The following is a 16,968-nucleotide window of genomic DNA, read 5'->3' as shown; positions in this document are numbered from 1 at the left end:
ACAAAAAATAATAATCTCTAATACAATCAGAGATGTCAACAAAGCTGCAGCAGAAGAGATTAACAGTTGCTCCTTTTTTTTTCAGCTGGTAATTTCTGATTTGTCCTCTGGCCTTGCCGGCTCAACCTCCATCGCCCTCAGATAACCTAAAGAAAACAGAAAACACAACATAATCTGTGATTTCACAGTGGATTTCAATGGAATTCTAACAGTTTGCAAGCGTCATCTGTCTTTCTCACCCTCGGTGTAGTCCGTCTCCGGCCTGGTGGCAATAAAGATCCACGCCAAGCCCACCAGCAGAGCCACCACCAGGTTGATGGTCACCCACGGGTGGAGGATCTGGTGCTCTGACCCCTGAGGCCTGCAGCAGGAACAGATGAAACCAAGGAATGTAATCCTGGCCTTACGTTTTGCTTCGTAACGTCAGGATTATCTGCGTCGTCCCACCATATCGTTGTGTTGGAGGACGCATAGAGGTTGATCCGATCACTGGTCATCTGCTGACTCAGAGAAAGAATCAAAGCAGAGAAATACACTGAGTGGGGAAAAAAAACACAGAGTGTGGGATTAAAGCAAACAGAAACAACAGGGATCAATAATCTCTGAACGGATGTGGATTTACAGAACGAAGCCAGAGCCACTGGATCCAGAGTGATGAACTGCCGCAGAGCCACCGGACCTTTAGCCAGGTTCACCCTGACAACAGAAAGGCAAAAACAAAAACTAAATCATTAATTCTGAGGAGTAGGTTCATATTTTGCTGTAGATCAGATAGATTGTTCCTGATCTGATCAAAACATGTGGTTCATGCTTGTACGACGGCGAATCAGGACCATTGTAGACAGAAAACAGGAGGAGTGAATTTCTGCTGAAAAAATTCTGAAATTTTGAGATTAATCTTTGAAAATTTCTAGTAAAAACAAAGACATTTATGAGTCCCAAAAATCATAAGACTTCAGAAAACTAAGAAAGGTAAAAAAAAAAAAAACATGTTTCATGAGATATGACCGTAAAGTGAAGTTGGTTTTTTCAAATAAAAAGATAAGAAAAAAAAAGAAACTGAGAAGGTTTTGAAAAATTATTTCCAAATATTTTATTTTTATTCCGCTAAAAAAGGAACATTCCTGCATTTTTCTGTATAAATACAGTCAGCACAGCAAGAAACCTCATATCTTCGGAATAAATGCACTTTTATGATAAAGATATTTTCTTAAGTGACTCGTGGCTTTTTGTAAAGTGTAGGCTTTTATTTTGAAAGGGATTTCTCCTGGTTCAACCTGTCAAAGGAGGCCACGGTGCAGATGGCCAGCAGCATGTAGAGCAGGGCCTGTGAGGGGTAGGCCAGGCTGTGGTACTGCTCCAGCAAGTTGCGTAGAGCGGTGAGGTGTTGGCCGGCCAGCATGTAGACCACCACCACGTTCCACACGGCGTAGCCGGCCAGGAAGCCGTGACAGAACAGACCAAACACCCTAACAAAAAAATAACAAAAAAAAATGGAGGAGAAACATTGAGGAGAATACAGGAGAGGTGAAGGCTGAGTTCTCAGGTTCCCCCCCTCACCTGAAGCCTTCATGCACTCGGACAGAAACATCTCTGGTGGTCCAGAGCGGCGGCATGTGCTGCAGCTCGGCCACGCCGTCCATCTGCTCGCCCGTCGTCCTCCAGTCAGAACGCTCGGCGGCCTGGAACCGCTCTGCGCATCAACATGACCGTAATAAAAAGAAAAAAAAATTAAATCTCAAAGCCATCAACCTTTCCACAGAGACATCTCTGATTTGACCTGTAAAGTGTTTTTTTGGTCGGAAGCTAAAGATTCTCGATTCGTTTAGAAAAAAAAACTATTGAATCTATTTCTTTCTCCATTTGCTGTCCTAGTGTACGACACAGGATCAGGTCAGGCTGAGTTTATTTTAATTAGGAAAATTAAAAATGTCACAAGGATAACGTCTTTTTTCAGTTTTTATTATGACTTTAATCTCGTATTATTTCACCTTAATGTGGCACAACTTTATTCTCGTAATAAAATGTCCGTAGTTTCATTTTTGTCCCTGAGCCTGGTCCTAGTATTTGTGAACGCAGAGGAGAATAGAGGAACATTAGAAAAAAAGAATAACTTTTTTGTTATTTTTATACATAAATTCAGGCAGTAAAAAGTTAAAATAGGTGGAACACAGAAGCAGGCCTTCCTTTAGCATAAAAAAACAAGTTTATTGAATAAACTTCAATTTAATCTCTATTGTAGATTTAATGGAGTATCTAGTATAGTTTTAATCATATATATATATGATATATTTCTAAAACATAATCTATTACTTATAATGTCATTAACTACTAGTTTTATTTGACTCTTCATATAACCTGTGAAGTTAAGTTCATTGCTTTCCTTTAGATAACTGTCGGTGTAATGAACTCACTGGTTCTCTCTACAAACAGCTTCCCGACCGGCTGGCTCTGGCCCTGCGGCGCTGAGAACAGAGCCTGCTGGGGGATCGGCGAGCAGCTGTCGTTGATGATGTCGTCCTCTTCGACGCAAAACTCGTCGGGAAGCGGCGAGTCTGCCACCTTCGACTTCCTGAACATGAGAAACACCTTTTTTGTTGTTGTCTTCTTAACTATAATTTCGTTATGTTTCTTTGTTTTTTTTCTTACTTTTTCTTTTTGGTTTTCTTCACCACTTCTTCCCCGTCGGTGGTCTGATCTCCGGTGTCTCCGTTGACCAGGTCGGCTTGGTTGTCTTCCAGATCTGAATCGAGACGGATAAGCTTAAAACCGCCAGCGTACTTTTGAAAAACATAAAAGAAAAGCGGAGTGGTTTCCACCTGTGGACATGGCTTTCTTCTTCTTCCGTTTCCTCTGCGTTGGAGCATCTGTTGTGGCTTCGAGTGTCAGGTGATCTCCGACCTCTGACGCCCTCCGGCTGCCGAGCCCTCCCATCTCCATTTCCTGATCTGAGGAAACACAATTATTCAAACAAAGAACGGCGTTTCTTTTGGCTCCTCCTCATCTCCTTACCTTCCACGTCTCCTTCTCCATTTGCGTCTTTTCTTGGCTTCTTCTTTTTTCGTTTCGGGGCTGGAAAATCTGTCGACGTTTTTCATTTGAATTTAGAAACGGAAATAAATCGACATTGTGGATTCTGAAAAAATTTGGACCCACCTGCTGTGTCTTGGCTTTTATGAAACAACAACAAAAAAAGAGAGTTTTATTATTATTCTCATTTTTAGCAAAGAAGTTGTTAAAGAGGAGAAGTTTTCCTACCTGGACATGGTGGGAAGGGCTCGCTGCCCTCGCTATGGAGACAAAAAAACAAGCATAAAAATAATTATCTCTAATCATTTAGTCATTTTCTACCAATGTAATGTTACTCATAGTCAAACAAAGCGGGCCTTGAAGAGAGTTCAGACTTTTAAGGACTTTTACACGTTTATCCACGTCTTCAAGAAAAAAACAACAATATCTCCACCACACTTATTGTCTACTTTTTAAAAAAATATCATTGTTTAAAAAAAAAAAATCATGTATTTTCATACACATGAACCTGCACAAAAGAATTGGAGGAGTTTTGCCAAATCCTCAAAATATTCCATAAGTAGTTTACCTTTTAAAGAGCTTTGCACGTTTTTCGCAAACGTATCAGTTACTGTTTCTGTCAAATAGTACTTCTGAAACTAAAACCAGCAAACTGACCAGGACATTAGTTCTACTTGTGCCAGAACTTTGTCCTTTTTCCCCCCCAAACAAAGTATTTAAAACACAATAACAGTTAAAACCCTGCTCCAAATAAGAAACTCTTACTGAACAGAGCAACCACATGATAAGTAGTTTGTTTAATCCCGGACGTTTACATAACATCTGATCCGTTGTGGGTTTTACACTCGTATAGCAGAACTTCTTGGACGCAGCTAAGCCTGAAACAAACGGCTGAGATAACAAAAACCTTACCGTGGTTTTTCTGGCCATTTCGGTCAAGAATGCAACTCAGAGCAAAGCGAAGCCACACATGACATCCTGACAGATAAATCCTGAGCTAAATCTGCCAAGACGGAGGATTAGTTTGGGAGCAGAGGTCAAACGATTTAAACCTTTTACAAAAGACTTGGAGCATCATAAGAGTGGCTGTTTGTGAGGATGGAGAAGCGAAGCTTTGGTGGGATTTGGTTTGTTTTTATTGACGGCACTGCAGCGCTTTGTTGTTTGGGAAAACAGCAACTTTTAAAGAGTTTTTGCAGGATTTCTTCTTTTTTTGGCTTTGTTCTATATCAATAAATACACATTTTTAAAGCTGAGTTCTCACCTTTTTGCATTTTATTCTGGTTGTGAACATGCAAATTGTGATGTGATAAATAAATATCAAGCCCCAGACCTGCTACGATCCAATAAATAAGATGTTTCAACAACTTTTTGTTTATCTGGTATTAGTAAAAAAAATTAAATGATATCTGACAGAGATCTGCAATTATATGGATGTGTCAATAATTCATTAAATACAGAATTTAATATCAACATCATTAATTAATACTTGATATCAATAGAATTATTTCTATATTTAACCATTTAAGATTTCCTGCACTCAGGTTCTCAATAGTCCCCAGCATCTGATTGGATAACCTGCAGTCTTAGCTCCACCCACTGCCTTTTATGGGTACAATTAATTCAAATAAATTAATTGTACCCATAAAGATTTTATAGTCCTATGTTGCTTTACCTCAGGTAAAGCAACATAGGACTATAAAATATTTAAATTATTAATGATAATGCCAAAACAACTTCCACATTAAAGATGTATTTAAACTCGTTTTTTTTGTCTACATAGTTTAAAATAAAAATCGACTGAAATAAATAATTTATGAACTCTACCAGAACTCCAACATCCTCCCTTAATAGACACTGTCAGCACTTTTAAAAAGAAACGGATAAATTAAAAAGCAACTAAATTAAAATTGTCCTGTTATTACTAGTTAAATTGTATTTAAAGGTCCAATTATAAAAATATTAACTTTAAAGTTTTATGGACTTTATTGAATCCTACGGAACCGTAGCTTTAGAGTTAGTCCCTTATGTTATCCCACTCCACTACCTTGTATTTAAATCAGCTCAGACTTTCTATAGACGGTAATAATAATGAAACCCTAACAAATAAGTGAGTTCACTTACCTTAGGGAGAGGCGGCAGCTCCCTAAACCTTATATTCTGCAAAGTAACAAAAAAATACAATAAGTTATAGGAGATTAAAAAAAAATAAAAAAAAACAGCAAAGAAAATGGATGGAGTGTGTGCCTGGATACAAGGATGCATGGGTGGCTCCTTGTGCTATGATACTGAATAAAATGCAAAATGATACATTTTGCCAAATAGATCATTTTATTCTGAATAAACTGCATAATTTCATTCTGTATCTTACAGACATTGAGACGTGAGAACATTTCTACAAAAGAACCGTTATTCATCTTGTATATAGATAAGTACTTACTTTACCATCTCCCCCGTCCATTCTCGGTCTTTTCACCTAAAACCCTTCAGCGAAATGAATTTCTGGTCACATTCTCATCAATGTAACCAGACTTTTTCAACACCAAGACGGTTAAAAACCGAGTTACCGCTGTGCTGTTTACACTCACCGAGATACCTTACTTAACCGGATGTTACGAACTGCTAGGAAGTAGTACGTATAATTTGAAAAATAAAAGCATACATTAAAAAAGTTCAAATAAGAAACGCACAACAAAGTGTCTAAGTTAATACATTTCTTCACCGATACAAATACACTTTAACCAGTCACAAAAGTATTTACATATTTAACTCTTTTTCTCAAGTTGCAGTTATAAAACATTTTATTTTGAAAACGGTTTTTACGTTGCTTTATTAAATTACGAAGTAAATTTCTAAGTCGCATTTGACATATATGGCATTTTTAACAACTTACGTGTATTTCGTTACTTGGTTGTGCAATAAAATGGCAGCCTGAAACATACCTACTACTGTCCTTTCAAAGTGACATGAACCCAGTTAATTATTCACCTTCTATTTAAGATTTTTGTCATGAAACACACACAAAAACGAGAGCAAACACAAAAATATTTTATTTCTATACTGTAAACATTCAGAAAAAAAATATTTCAAGTTTGTGAGTACAGATCTGATCTTAAATCAGTTTTTTGTGTTTTTTTTTTTCTTTTTTGAAAATGGAGCTGCATGCAAAGTACAAAACGGATTTATTTTAATCTAAACACCTTCCAATCCAGTACACAAAGCACATCTAAATAAAATGCTAAGTTGAGCAGAGTTAAAAAAAAGAAAGAAATTGTGACAGTTTATGGGATTTCTTGGGGCTTTGTGTCCTCCTCTGGGATTTAAAGAGATTTAAAGACCAGAACAAGCTTTCCACACATATACATACAGATCAAAGGATTTACATATTTCCTGGCTTGCTTCCCCCCAAACATCCAGGCAAGGATTTTACATTTCAACATTTGTATCTTCCCGGCGAAGAGTGCTCTAATCCCTCTCTCTCTCATGATTCGGCCGTGGGTCGGATCCAGCAGGCGGGGACCCACTGTGGTTCATCCTGTGCTTTCCTGACGGCTGTCAGCAGCTGGACGCAGGAGTCCTGCAGCTCATCGTTGACGATCACCTGATCAAAGAACTGCCAGTACTGGGCCTCGATCTTCCGGGCTGACTCCTCCATCTCGTGGAAGTCTTCATCCTGTTGAAAATCAAAGTCAGGTTGGATTTCAGCCTTTGGGGAGTTTTGTGGGTCAATGACCAACAATGTCCATAAAAAAACAATAAAAAAATTGATACTCAAATCTTTAGCTTACATTTTTGTCTGACCTACTTAATCACTGTGTTGTTCAGCTTTTAAGCCCAGCATACACTGAGTTTTGCAATAGCCACATAGGAAAATATATAGTTTTTGAGTGACATAGAGAATACATTGGGATGATAACTGTTTTTGGATTTAAAAAAATTAAAATTAAGGATCTAAAAAAATTGCAAAAAGTTTGAATTGTATTATATAAATGAATCCAAGGTGGAAAAGAAAAGAAGTGGCTCCAGTACAATTCCTTGGGGTTCACCTCATGATAATCTGAGCACTAAAACCACCAAACACACAACAGCAGAAATAACTCTTGGTAGTCATTTTCTGTCATCGTGTTTGACAGTTTGCATGAAATCTTTGTGCTGATGCTGATTTTTGATGTCGTTCAAACATCTCTACTTTGGTCTCATCTTTCAAAACTTCATTTCGGATCAATTTTGAAGTTGACCCTCTAAGACCTAGTGCTGGTTCCCCAGTGACATCATCTTACACCTACTACTGTCTGTCACTAAGAGAAACTAGATGTAAACAGTAAAACCCAGCCATCAGAGAGCATACTGTGAATGGACGGTTGACATAGTAGTTGGTGGTGATGTACGAGTCCTGTCTCGTCTCCCTGAGGCGCTCCAGAGGCGGGGGCTTCACGTAGACAACGTAAGCTCTCAGCTCATGAGTCCTCACTGCCTGAACAACCTAAAGAATAAGGCAAAGTGCTTTTGTTTTACTCTGCATCATCAGTTCTGTCCTTAAAGCGGGCGCATGGCGAGGCTTACGTTTGGCTCTATGTCGACGACGCAGATCTTTCCACTGTTTAAGACGTCTTTCACAGCATCAATGCTGGTTCCGTAAAGGTTACCTTTGTACTCGCCAAACTCCAGAAACCTATCAAAAAATAACAGCGTTAAATTACAACATCACAATTTATTTGAAAGCGAAAAGCATGTGACAGATAGCAGCTTTACCGATTATTGTAGACCATATGATCAAAAATCTCTCGGCTGGTGAAGTAATATTCTCGCCCGGATTCCTCGTACCCTCTTGGACTTCTTGTCGTGTCTAGTGAAAGAGGAAAAACTAAATGTATGACTTATACTGGCTAAAACAACAATGATTCAAAATATTTTTGTGACTCTGAAGGCTTTACACGTACGAGGTATAGCTCCCTGGAAGACGTTTGGGTTCATCTCGATCAAGCGCCGTCGGAGTTCATTCACACCGACACCAGATGAACCTGAGGAACAACAACAAGACAAAGTCTTTTTCATCCAGACCCGTGATATTCTGAAATCAAACTGCATACTTCTCCGGATTGTACAGACATCAAACCAAAGTTTTATTTCTGTACCTATGAGGGCGATGATGCGATGTGTGTCCTCTGGGTGGCGCTGGTAGCGGACCACCTCCTCGTAAGGGTTATTTAGGACGCTGCTGCAGCTGCTGGGACAGCGGATGTGGGCGGAAGGCTGAGTTGTGCTCTGGGAACGCCGGCGACACAGACGGATGCTGCGCCTGAACCCCGCTGACGGTCAAACACAAAGGATGTCAGAGGCTAAACCTTGCAGATGCTTTTTGTACCTTAACAGAAGGTGCAGTGAACACGTATTTTATGCGCTGTTGAAGTTCACGTGTTAACTATACGTGGCACTTTCATGTGTTTTCGTCATGTAAACATCACGTCAGAGCAGGGGGCGTCACTAAGTTTCAAGGAATGGAGATGCCAAGATGTACCAAACAGCAACAAAAACAGAGAAGTTGCTTTAAGCAGTTAACTGATATAATAAAAGGCTTTCCTAGCAAATCTTAAGATAATTATAATTTTCTGCAGGTCTGCATATAAAATTTGTAAAATTTATAAAACTTACGTTGCCTCCTAAGGACAATAATACACTCATTGACTTTTGATTTCTCTCATGGAATTCATACAAATTATGTAAAAAGCACCTTTAAATATTAAATGTCCACTCTAATAAATAATTGCTTTGAGGTCAGTAGTTACCCAAGTAAACTCCTTCAATGTTGCTGCTGAAGTCATCCTCCTCTGATGGGGAGAAAAAGAGCAGAGAAGGAACATTTAGCAAACTTATTGATTAAGTGAAAACCTAATGGATGGAGAAATTATGACTGTAAACATGATACATCTACAGAGGCTGAAATCTATTAAACTTTCCTTCTCTCAAATTAATTCAAAGATTCAGGAAACCACCAGTTTCCTCACCTTCTCTGAGCTCCTCTGATGTTTTGCGCATCAGGAATCACAAAGGTTTGGAAAAGGAAAAACAAAAAGTTTTCCATGAAGGGCAGGAAAACGCATCGAGTCGTCGACTTCAGGCTCCAAAACAAATTTATCAAAGACTTACCTACCAGATTCAAATGCCTCCTCATCTGTTTTGACCCAAAAACACACACAGAGAATTGAATACAAAAGAAGCAACAAAAAAAATAAAATAGTTCAGATGATAAAAAAAAAAAATAGTTCAGATGATAGTTCATCTGAACTATATCTTACCTGCTTCAACACATCTCTCATCAATGGCCATCAAATCCTCCTCTGTGAAGAAAAATAAAGATGTGGAAGGATTTTTGGAGAAAATAATTCAGCAGAAATCTGAACGTAACTTCTGTTTACCTTCGTCAACGGTGCTCACTGCAGGAAACATGGAGTGAAACAGATAAAATCAATCTGTGAGTATATGGATAGCAACAGCAAAGTCAAGAGCAGGTCACTCACAGATTTGCATGCAGACGTGTGGTTGGTACGGCTGGGACCACCAGAACTCCCTCTGCTTCCTGCAACAGGAGCACAGTTCAGGGGAAAGTTCTTTATATTTCCAAGATGCAAATGTAATCAGTTTACTAAAGAAAAAAAAAGTCTTGCACATATAAAGCACAACATTCCAGATGAGAAACAGTTCTAATGTTGCTAAAGGTGTACAAGCTAACGGATCGTATAGTGTACTTTATTTCTAAGACTGGATTTAGCTGACAGATTTTTGGTAAAGTACCCCAAAGAATAATACCAGGATCACTTCTTTTTTTTTTACCTGAAAAGTTTAGATATTGTGCACCTTGAAATTGGGAATCTGTCTCTTTAAGAAACTGAGTGCAATCCCACTAGGACTGAGCCTGTTTCCCTTCCTCCTAGGACTGTGGGAGAGTTTTAAAGGAAAATCAGATCTCCCAAAGAGCTCAGGATGAAAATACACCTTATTCGAAGTAGGACATCCCTCTCCTCCACACTGACCTAAAACACCTTCATGCAGAAGATGCAGGAGAGTTGGGTTCAGACTCACCGTTTGAGCAGGCTAGTGGAAGGGATGAGTCCGGCACAGGCCGAGCTGCAGGGCAGCTTCTTGGCTTGCCACCAGAGGGCGTCGGTCTGGTCCACGATCTCCAAGATGTCACCTTTCTTGAAGCTCATCCCGGCGTCGGCGCAGGGGATGGTTGAGTCCTGCTGAGGGCTGTAGTCGGTCATGGCCCGGACGTAGAACTGAGCAACGATTTACACTCGTTTTGTTTTTTTTTTAGGCAGTTTTATGTCTAAAGCAAAGAAATGACAGAAGTGTGGTGGGAGACTCACCATGGTCTGGTTGTGGATCGGCCTCTCTGTGATGGGAATGACCTTAAACATGATGGTGCCATGTGGCCGAGCTTGCTGATTGGATGTAATTAAACAAACAATAACTTTATTATGCCCTCTTTATCCAGTTAAGACTGCAACATCTTGCAGTAAGCATGAAGGGTATTAAACGACGGAAATAACCGATTTAATTTCTACTCTTAATCAACCCACCACGACTTGGATGACTTGCTCAGGCTCCATTCCGTCCACAGGAAACCCGTTCACCTCGATAATCCTGTCTCCTGCATGAAGCAGGCCTGCATTCAGAGAAACAAATTCAAACTAAACCTGAGGATTTGGTTGAATTTTTTTTTTTTAAGTTATTTGGTTACTTTTTCTTAAAACATAACCAAAACACGAGAGTTTAGTAAATTGGTTTGAAGTTTCTTTGCAAAAATAAATGCGATGCTCATCTGCATAACATGAAAGCCAGTTTATTTACTAAAATAAATAGCCTTTGAGGAGCAATTCAAGGGGCAAATGTTTAAAAAAAAAAGGTTTCAGAGACTCAGACTCTTTCGGAATAGTTGAAGTATTTGTTGAGTCATTACAGGATGGAGTCAGAGATGAATAGATACATCTTTGGATGGCAGTATGCTATTTTCTTTGCAACTCCACGGTGTTTATGTTGTCATTTTGCCCTCACTCCACTGTTCACCATAAAGTGTCTCACCACTTCGATCGGCCAGCCCTCCGTGAATTATACGAGCCACGAAAATCTCTCCTGTGATGTCATTTCTCTTTATAGTCGCTCCCTGAAACAGAAAAGCAGAACACATTGTTAAGCGTGGAGGTTGAACAAACGACGTGACTGGGATGCTGATGAGGTCTGCTGAAGGTCATGAAGGGACAGAAGGAAGTGGATGAATTTGTAAAGACAAGAATGAAACAAGGGCACAAAAGGAGAGGAAATTCTTTTAATTTTCAAATGAAGCGTGGAAAAATGATTGGAGGCATAGTGATCCAAAAGAATATGCTCACTGTTTGGAACCCCTTCATCGTCACTCAGGTGGGTTTCTTCCTCTTCTTCTTCTTCTTCTTCCTTTTCTGGCTGGTGTGATATCCCTTCACATTGTTGGCCGTCTTCATCAGTTCTAGTTCACCATTTGTAAGTAAACCTCTGGACACATCCGGATCGCCGGGGCTACGTTTTCTTGTTTTGACGGCGGTGAGCAGGGGTCCTTGATGATTTGCGGCGATGGGAGAGGGTCCCTTTGAGGTGGAGGGAGCATCCAGAGAGCTGCCGCTGGACGAGGAGGAACATCTGGACTGCTCTGGGTGTGAAATCTTTATATCGGTCCCGGTGGTCGTGAGGAGTGTTTGTAGCCGGTCCACCACCTGAGTGAGGAGGACCAAAGACTGCACCGTCTCAGTCATGCGATCCGTTGCAGCTACCATCCTCTCTCCCAGGGCTCTGATGTCTTTATTGCTGCTTTCCATTGAGCTAGCTGCTTGTTGTACAGTCGTCCTCAACTTGTCCAGGCTCTCCTGATTGGACGTCTCCACGGGTGACTCCTCCAGCACCCGGCGAGGCTGCATGGGGCTCGATGGAGCTGTGCGGACGCAAGGGCTTTGGGCACGAAGCTTCTGAGGCAAGTCTGGATGAAGGTAGGTGCCTTTGTTGAGGTAGCATGGTACGCCAAGACAGGGAGGATATGGAGCACAGGTGAACGGTCCCGACTCTTTAGCAGGGCGATCCCCAGAGAAAACAGACAAAATATTAATCCGTATGGCAATGAATAGATGGATGGATGATTGATGAAGGCGGAGCAATGACGAGTTTTCAAGGCGTCGTTTCTGGAAGCGTCTTTTCTTACCAAACCCAACTGGGTTGTAGACAGACGGCGCCGACTGGTTCAACTTTTGCTCCAGATCAGTGTAACAGACGCTGCAGTGAATCGTCTGCTTGTGATAGCTCACTTCGTGTCGAGGCGTGCAGGTGAGCAGGTGCGGACGGACCGCCGCCTGGCGGCATGGCAGCTCTGCCGGGCAGCAGCAGGTCCGTCGGACCTCGCAACACGAGAAATGCCGCAGGCATTCTGGAGCGGGGCTTTGCCCTCCAAATGTCTCGTTGCTGTGAACGCTCCAGGTGCTTCCTGTCCCTGATTGGCACCTTCTTCTTGCACAAGCATGGGAGGAACCACTGAGCCCGCAAAGCTGTGACACAACACAGTCACTGAAAATATGCCGGGTTTTTCTAGTTTTGTATTTTCCCAATAAACCAAACTTGTTTTCTCTCATAGAAATTTAGTTAAGATTATTTAGGAAACTAATCAAAGACTTCATTAAATCTTTGAACCAACAAAATCTTTCATACAATCTTTTCATACCATCTAAATGCAATATAATGCTGAAAATTAGATTTAAATGTGGACTGACTAAGGATTCAGATCTCCAAAACATAATAAATATACATAATAAAATATTTTTATTAAATTGTTGTATTAGTTTAGTATATTTATCATAATAGAGTCAGGCTAAAAACTACAGAATAGTCCAAATAAATGCTAATCTTATGTTTTAAAGTTGTCTTAAAGCTCTTAAACCTTTCAGAGCAGTCACTTTTAAATGAGCCGCTCACCAGAGGCTGCTTGTTCTTGACGAGGCAGACAATTCGAGTGGCCTCCTCTTCGTCTGGCAGCTCGTCTGGCATCGGCGGCAGCACCGGCTCGTAATCCTTCTGGGCCACAGTGTCATGAGCCGAGAGAAGAGCCTGAACGACAAATAAATAAATAAATAAATAAATAAATAAATAAATAAATAAAATCCTACATTTTCAAGATTTTATCACGGAAAATTATTGCCATCATTATCTGGGATTCTCCAAGTCTGGCCCAATAATTCTACACTTTTAAAGACTATTGTTATTAAAATTTTATACTAACTTAAATTATGAAAGAAGCATATTTATTAATGGAGTTGCTTTCCAATCAATAGCTGAAGCAACTTAAATATTTGTCAGTTGATATTTATTGACTAGAATGTGAGTCTAGCACTTTTCCACCGAGGCCACCAAACTTCAACATTGTTTCGATACACAGTGAACTTCATAGACCAGATTTTCAAGTCAAAACTTGCTAAATATATCATATTTTTATGAGCTACTAGTGGAAGAAAATGGGCATTTCACTGTAAACATATAATATAGCAAGTTCTGCTGAAGGCGTTTTTTTCTAATGGAAAAAAGTTGTTGGAAAAAAAAGAAGCAACCAAATTAAATTTGAGAGCTATTGAGCTCTCAAATATGTTTTATTTATTTTTATTTATTTAAATAATGTGGCTAAAAACTACAAGGACTGTTGAAAACATCTGTTATCTTTTTTTTTTTTTTTTGTCATTTTTAAATGTCCACATCCTAACAACAAATTTGAATAAAGCAGCAAGCAGCTGGTGTCTCACCTGCATGTGCGGCTGTCGGAGGAGACGGTACAACTCTTTGGCTTCATCAGAGCAGTATGGGAGCGATCTGATGTCTATCAACAACTACACCCAAACAGAATATATGTTCAACACGAGAACACAAAAATACACACCGACTGTCCTAAAATGACTGCATAACAAACCTGAAGTGAGAGTCCTGAAGCAAAATCCAGAGCTGGAGCCGGGCAGTCCGTCAGATACCTTTGAAGACATTCGTACACCTGGGAATAGCATAAAAATAGCCCAAAAGATTGCAAGAAAACTTTTGCCAATTGAAAAGGTAAACACAGAAATGTCTGTTTTCCAACCTTAATCAGCGACTGGAGCCAGGACGCGGTCAGCAGGCCGTGGAGGACCTCTGCTCCGTCAACGTCCTGACCAACACAGCGTCTCACTTCCTCAACCACGTCCGACAGGATCTGCCGCAGGCCTGCAGCGGGGAAACCGTCACATCAGACCGCAAAGCCGCACAACAGATTAAACCTGCAGGCCAGGACTCTGCTTCACCTTGCTCTCCGAGCTCAAAGGGCGGAGTTACAACCTGAGCCTCCACCGCCTGCCTCATGATCCCTGGACCCCCGACCACCTGTTAGCTGATCACCAGGACGGACGGTAAACCTGGGGATTAATGGATGTAAGTCAGAGAGCTGACAGAGTTTCTTTCATCCGTGTTATTTAACTTTTATGATATATGGTCAGCCTTTTTTTTTTAATGATAAAATGTTTAGACATGTGTGTTAAGCTATTCCTTTAAAAAAAATGGATGTGGGACATGACATCGCATTATAGTTCACCGTGAAAATTGTCCCATTTACAGTTTATAATGTGTTGTAGCTCTGAAAGAAAGATATGCGAAATGGAAATGAAATTGAAATAACCTAATGCCAAAGTTATTGTTAGAATAATTACATTTAAAATAGCAAAAAAATAAATAAATAAAAATAAATAAATACAAGAAAGGTTTTGAACATTCCCTGCAGTTTTAAGTCATACAGTATTTATAAAAAAAGGTCTCCAGAACAGAGTCTTGAGGAACAACATATGTGATTGAATCCTGAGTAATATTATGATTTTGGTCAATCATTATTTAGGCATGTCTTTTGAACACTTTTTTTAAGGCTTTTTTTTTTTCCAAAACTTGTTAGCCCAGATACAAACCTAACTACCTATAATTGAGAAATCCAGATCATACTTCTTGATTCTATATTGTGTTACAGCTAAGCTAAAGCTCACTCAATCTGCCTGGGAATAAAACAGAACCTTCAAAGGGAAATTTTGGGGCACAGAATAATTACGGCATAAATCTGAAGGCCATATAGACCCAGTAACTTATTACATAAAGACAACATGTACTCAGTGATTGCATGGAACTTTGGTCATGTGGAGACACAGACATATAAACTTGAGTGTCATCCGGTCAGAGACGTCATACTTGACAAAGTGGCCCAGAGGCAGAGCCTTGAGGGACTCCACATGACTGCAGCTCAAAAATCAATTAAAAACAAAACAGAGGTTTGCAACAAATATTGAATTTGGCATAAATAATTTGCTAGAGATGAACAATATGATAACTTATAACAAACCCTAAGCAGTCACCAGTTTGGAAATAGTACTTTAATATCTAAGCAAACATAAAAAAAAATTATAATTTGTTAATTTGGTAAATGCTAGCGTGGACGACTCATACAAGATAATATTACTCCTTACTGATGCAAACCAGTTTATTAGTGTGGCTTCAAAATGGCACCACACAGTCCCCTCCACTGGTGGCCCTGATAGCATCACTACCATATAAAGTCCATTTTAGGCTTACAGTACAATACAGACTTAAGTTAATTTTACAAGGTGGCAGATTTAGAATATTTCAAAAAACATGTAAGTTTGTCTACTTTAAAAAAGGGACCAATCCATGGTGCAGGCCAGCAGTGGAACATGCAGTCCCAGCTCTGCCAGTATGAATAGGGTCAAATGTTAATGGCGCGCTTTATGACATCAGGGATGTGGAAACGGTTGATAATCTCTGATGAACAAAACACCAGAGTTCATCAGAAATCATGAGAAAACAAACCAGATTTGCACAATAGGCATCCACAACTCCAAGGAAGAATCAACTTTAGGAAGATGTTACTGCTTCAACAGCTCCGACTGTCCTGAACACTGCAGCTCACATAGGATGATGGATCTGTCAGTAAAGTGTTGTGAAGTAGGTGGAGCTAGTAAAGGGGTAACTAGTACTGCACTGCGGCCTTCATCCGACTCTTCCTTCTTCAACTAACCGACATCATGTCTTACCTTACACCTGAGGTATCCGAGTCCTCTTCCACCCCGTCCTCCAATCGAAGAGGAAACTATAAATGAGTTTGAGAAATTATATTCCCCTGAGAGAGGACAGAGTCCTACGCTTTCATCGAGCAACAGGGGGGAACGTGAGAGAGAGAGAGAGAGAGAGGGCTGTAATCTCTCTCGATCCCACTTAATCCTGGGCAAGTGAGCTGCCTGCCTCTGGCCCCCGGGGGCCGGTTCCTCCCTCACCGGCTGGCTAGTTGCTGCTGAGCTGCCAAATCTTCTTAACCATTTCAGCTGTTAGCGGGTAGCCAGGAGACGCTGTGGGAAAAGGAAGCAAATGTGTCCCCCTTAAGGGATAAAGACTTGATACATCAGAGTAATTACAGGAGAAAAAAAAATCTGCTAATAGACTTCAGCAGTTGGAGCTAATTTGTCCCCTGCTTCGGTTCTCAAGGTAAAAACTAATTTTGCCTAAAATGAAGGTTAACCTTTTTTGTGCTCATTAAGTTCAACTTGTCAGTATTTATACCGCAACTTACACAGGAATAGGCTAGTTTGGATAGGTTTTTTATAAAGCTAATTTTTTATTATTATTTCAAGTTATTTTAGCTTATATAATTTAATTGTTGAAAAAACAAACAAAAACAAAAAAACCTGAAGATTTTAGTGTGGAGATTTTTTTTTTTTTTTCAAATTCACTCAAGCGTTTATCTTGAGTCAATCGTATTCACTGCAACTTTTTTTTGTTTAAAAGTTCACCATATTTGACAGCATGTAAAAACGTCATCAGGGGAAAAAAAACAGCGACTCTAGTTACCTTTTT

At 40.0% G+C, this 16,968-nt stretch overlaps 2 protein-coding genes across 5 annotated transcripts; both read right to left on the bottom strand.

Annotated features, from left to right (window-relative positions):
* Window positions 1-72: 72 nt before the first annotated feature.
* On the bottom strand, window positions 73-5,660 carry LOC103149409 (transmembrane protein 237B-like). Of its 4 annotated transcripts, XM_007568553.2 has the most exons (14): window positions 5,471-5,659; window positions 5,155-5,190; window positions 3,259-3,290; window positions 3,157-3,170; window positions 3,013-3,081; window positions 2,820-2,948; window positions 2,650-2,743; window positions 2,415-2,572; window positions 1,561-1,693; window positions 1,278-1,469; window positions 623-696; window positions 448-535; window positions 240-361; window positions 73-146 (listed from the first exon to the last, which is right to left on the bottom strand). In XM_007568553.2, exons 1-14 carry the CDS (start codon window positions 5,489-5,491, stop codon window positions 82-84), a joined length of 1,227 nt encoding a protein of 408 aa, XP_007568615.1. In that variant the 5' UTR covers window positions 5,492-5,659; the 3' UTR covers window positions 73-81. The 4 variants fall into 4 exon arrangements, with proteins under 4 accessions (XP_007568615.1, XP_016535376.1, XP_016535379.1 ...); XM_016679890.1 differs by having other exon boundaries at window positions 448-696; window positions 5,471-5,660; XM_016679893.1 differs by lacking the exons at window positions 5,155-5,190; window positions 5,471-5,659 and adding an exon at window positions 3,943-4,416.
* Window positions 5,661-6,177: 517 nt separating this feature from the next.
* On the bottom strand, window positions 6,178-16,649 carry mpp4b (MAGUK p55 scaffold protein 4b). The gene is made up of 22 exons (XM_007568575.2): window positions 16,152-16,649; window positions 14,367-14,477; window positions 14,168-14,289; window positions 14,003-14,080; window positions 13,839-13,922; window positions 13,021-13,152; window positions 11,113-11,194; window positions 10,611-10,696; window positions 10,398-10,472; window positions 10,111-10,307; window positions 9,549-9,607; window positions 9,447-9,464; window positions 9,327-9,368; window positions 9,182-9,202; window positions 9,036-9,050; window positions 8,817-8,858; window positions 8,166-8,339; window positions 7,971-8,051; window positions 7,783-7,876; window positions 7,594-7,702; window positions 7,379-7,513; window positions 6,178-6,703 (listed from the first exon to the last, which is right to left on the bottom strand). Exons 2-22 carry the CDS (start codon window positions 14,422-14,424, stop codon window positions 6,512-6,514), a joined length of 1,896 nt encoding a protein of 631 aa, XP_007568637.1. The 5' UTR covers window positions 14,425-14,477; window positions 16,152-16,649; the 3' UTR covers window positions 6,178-6,511.
* Window positions 16,650-16,968: the final 319 nt, after the last annotated feature.

Source organism: Poecilia formosa, unplaced genomic scaffold (genome assembly GCF_000485575.1).
Source record: "Poecilia formosa unplaced genomic scaffold, Poecilia_formosa-5.1.2 Scaffold225, whole genome shotgun sequence".
Taxonomy (NCBI): domain Eukaryota; kingdom Metazoa; phylum Chordata; class Actinopteri; order Cyprinodontiformes; family Poeciliidae; genus Poecilia; species Poecilia formosa.
This window is presented reverse-complemented; position numbering and strand designations above follow the sequence as displayed.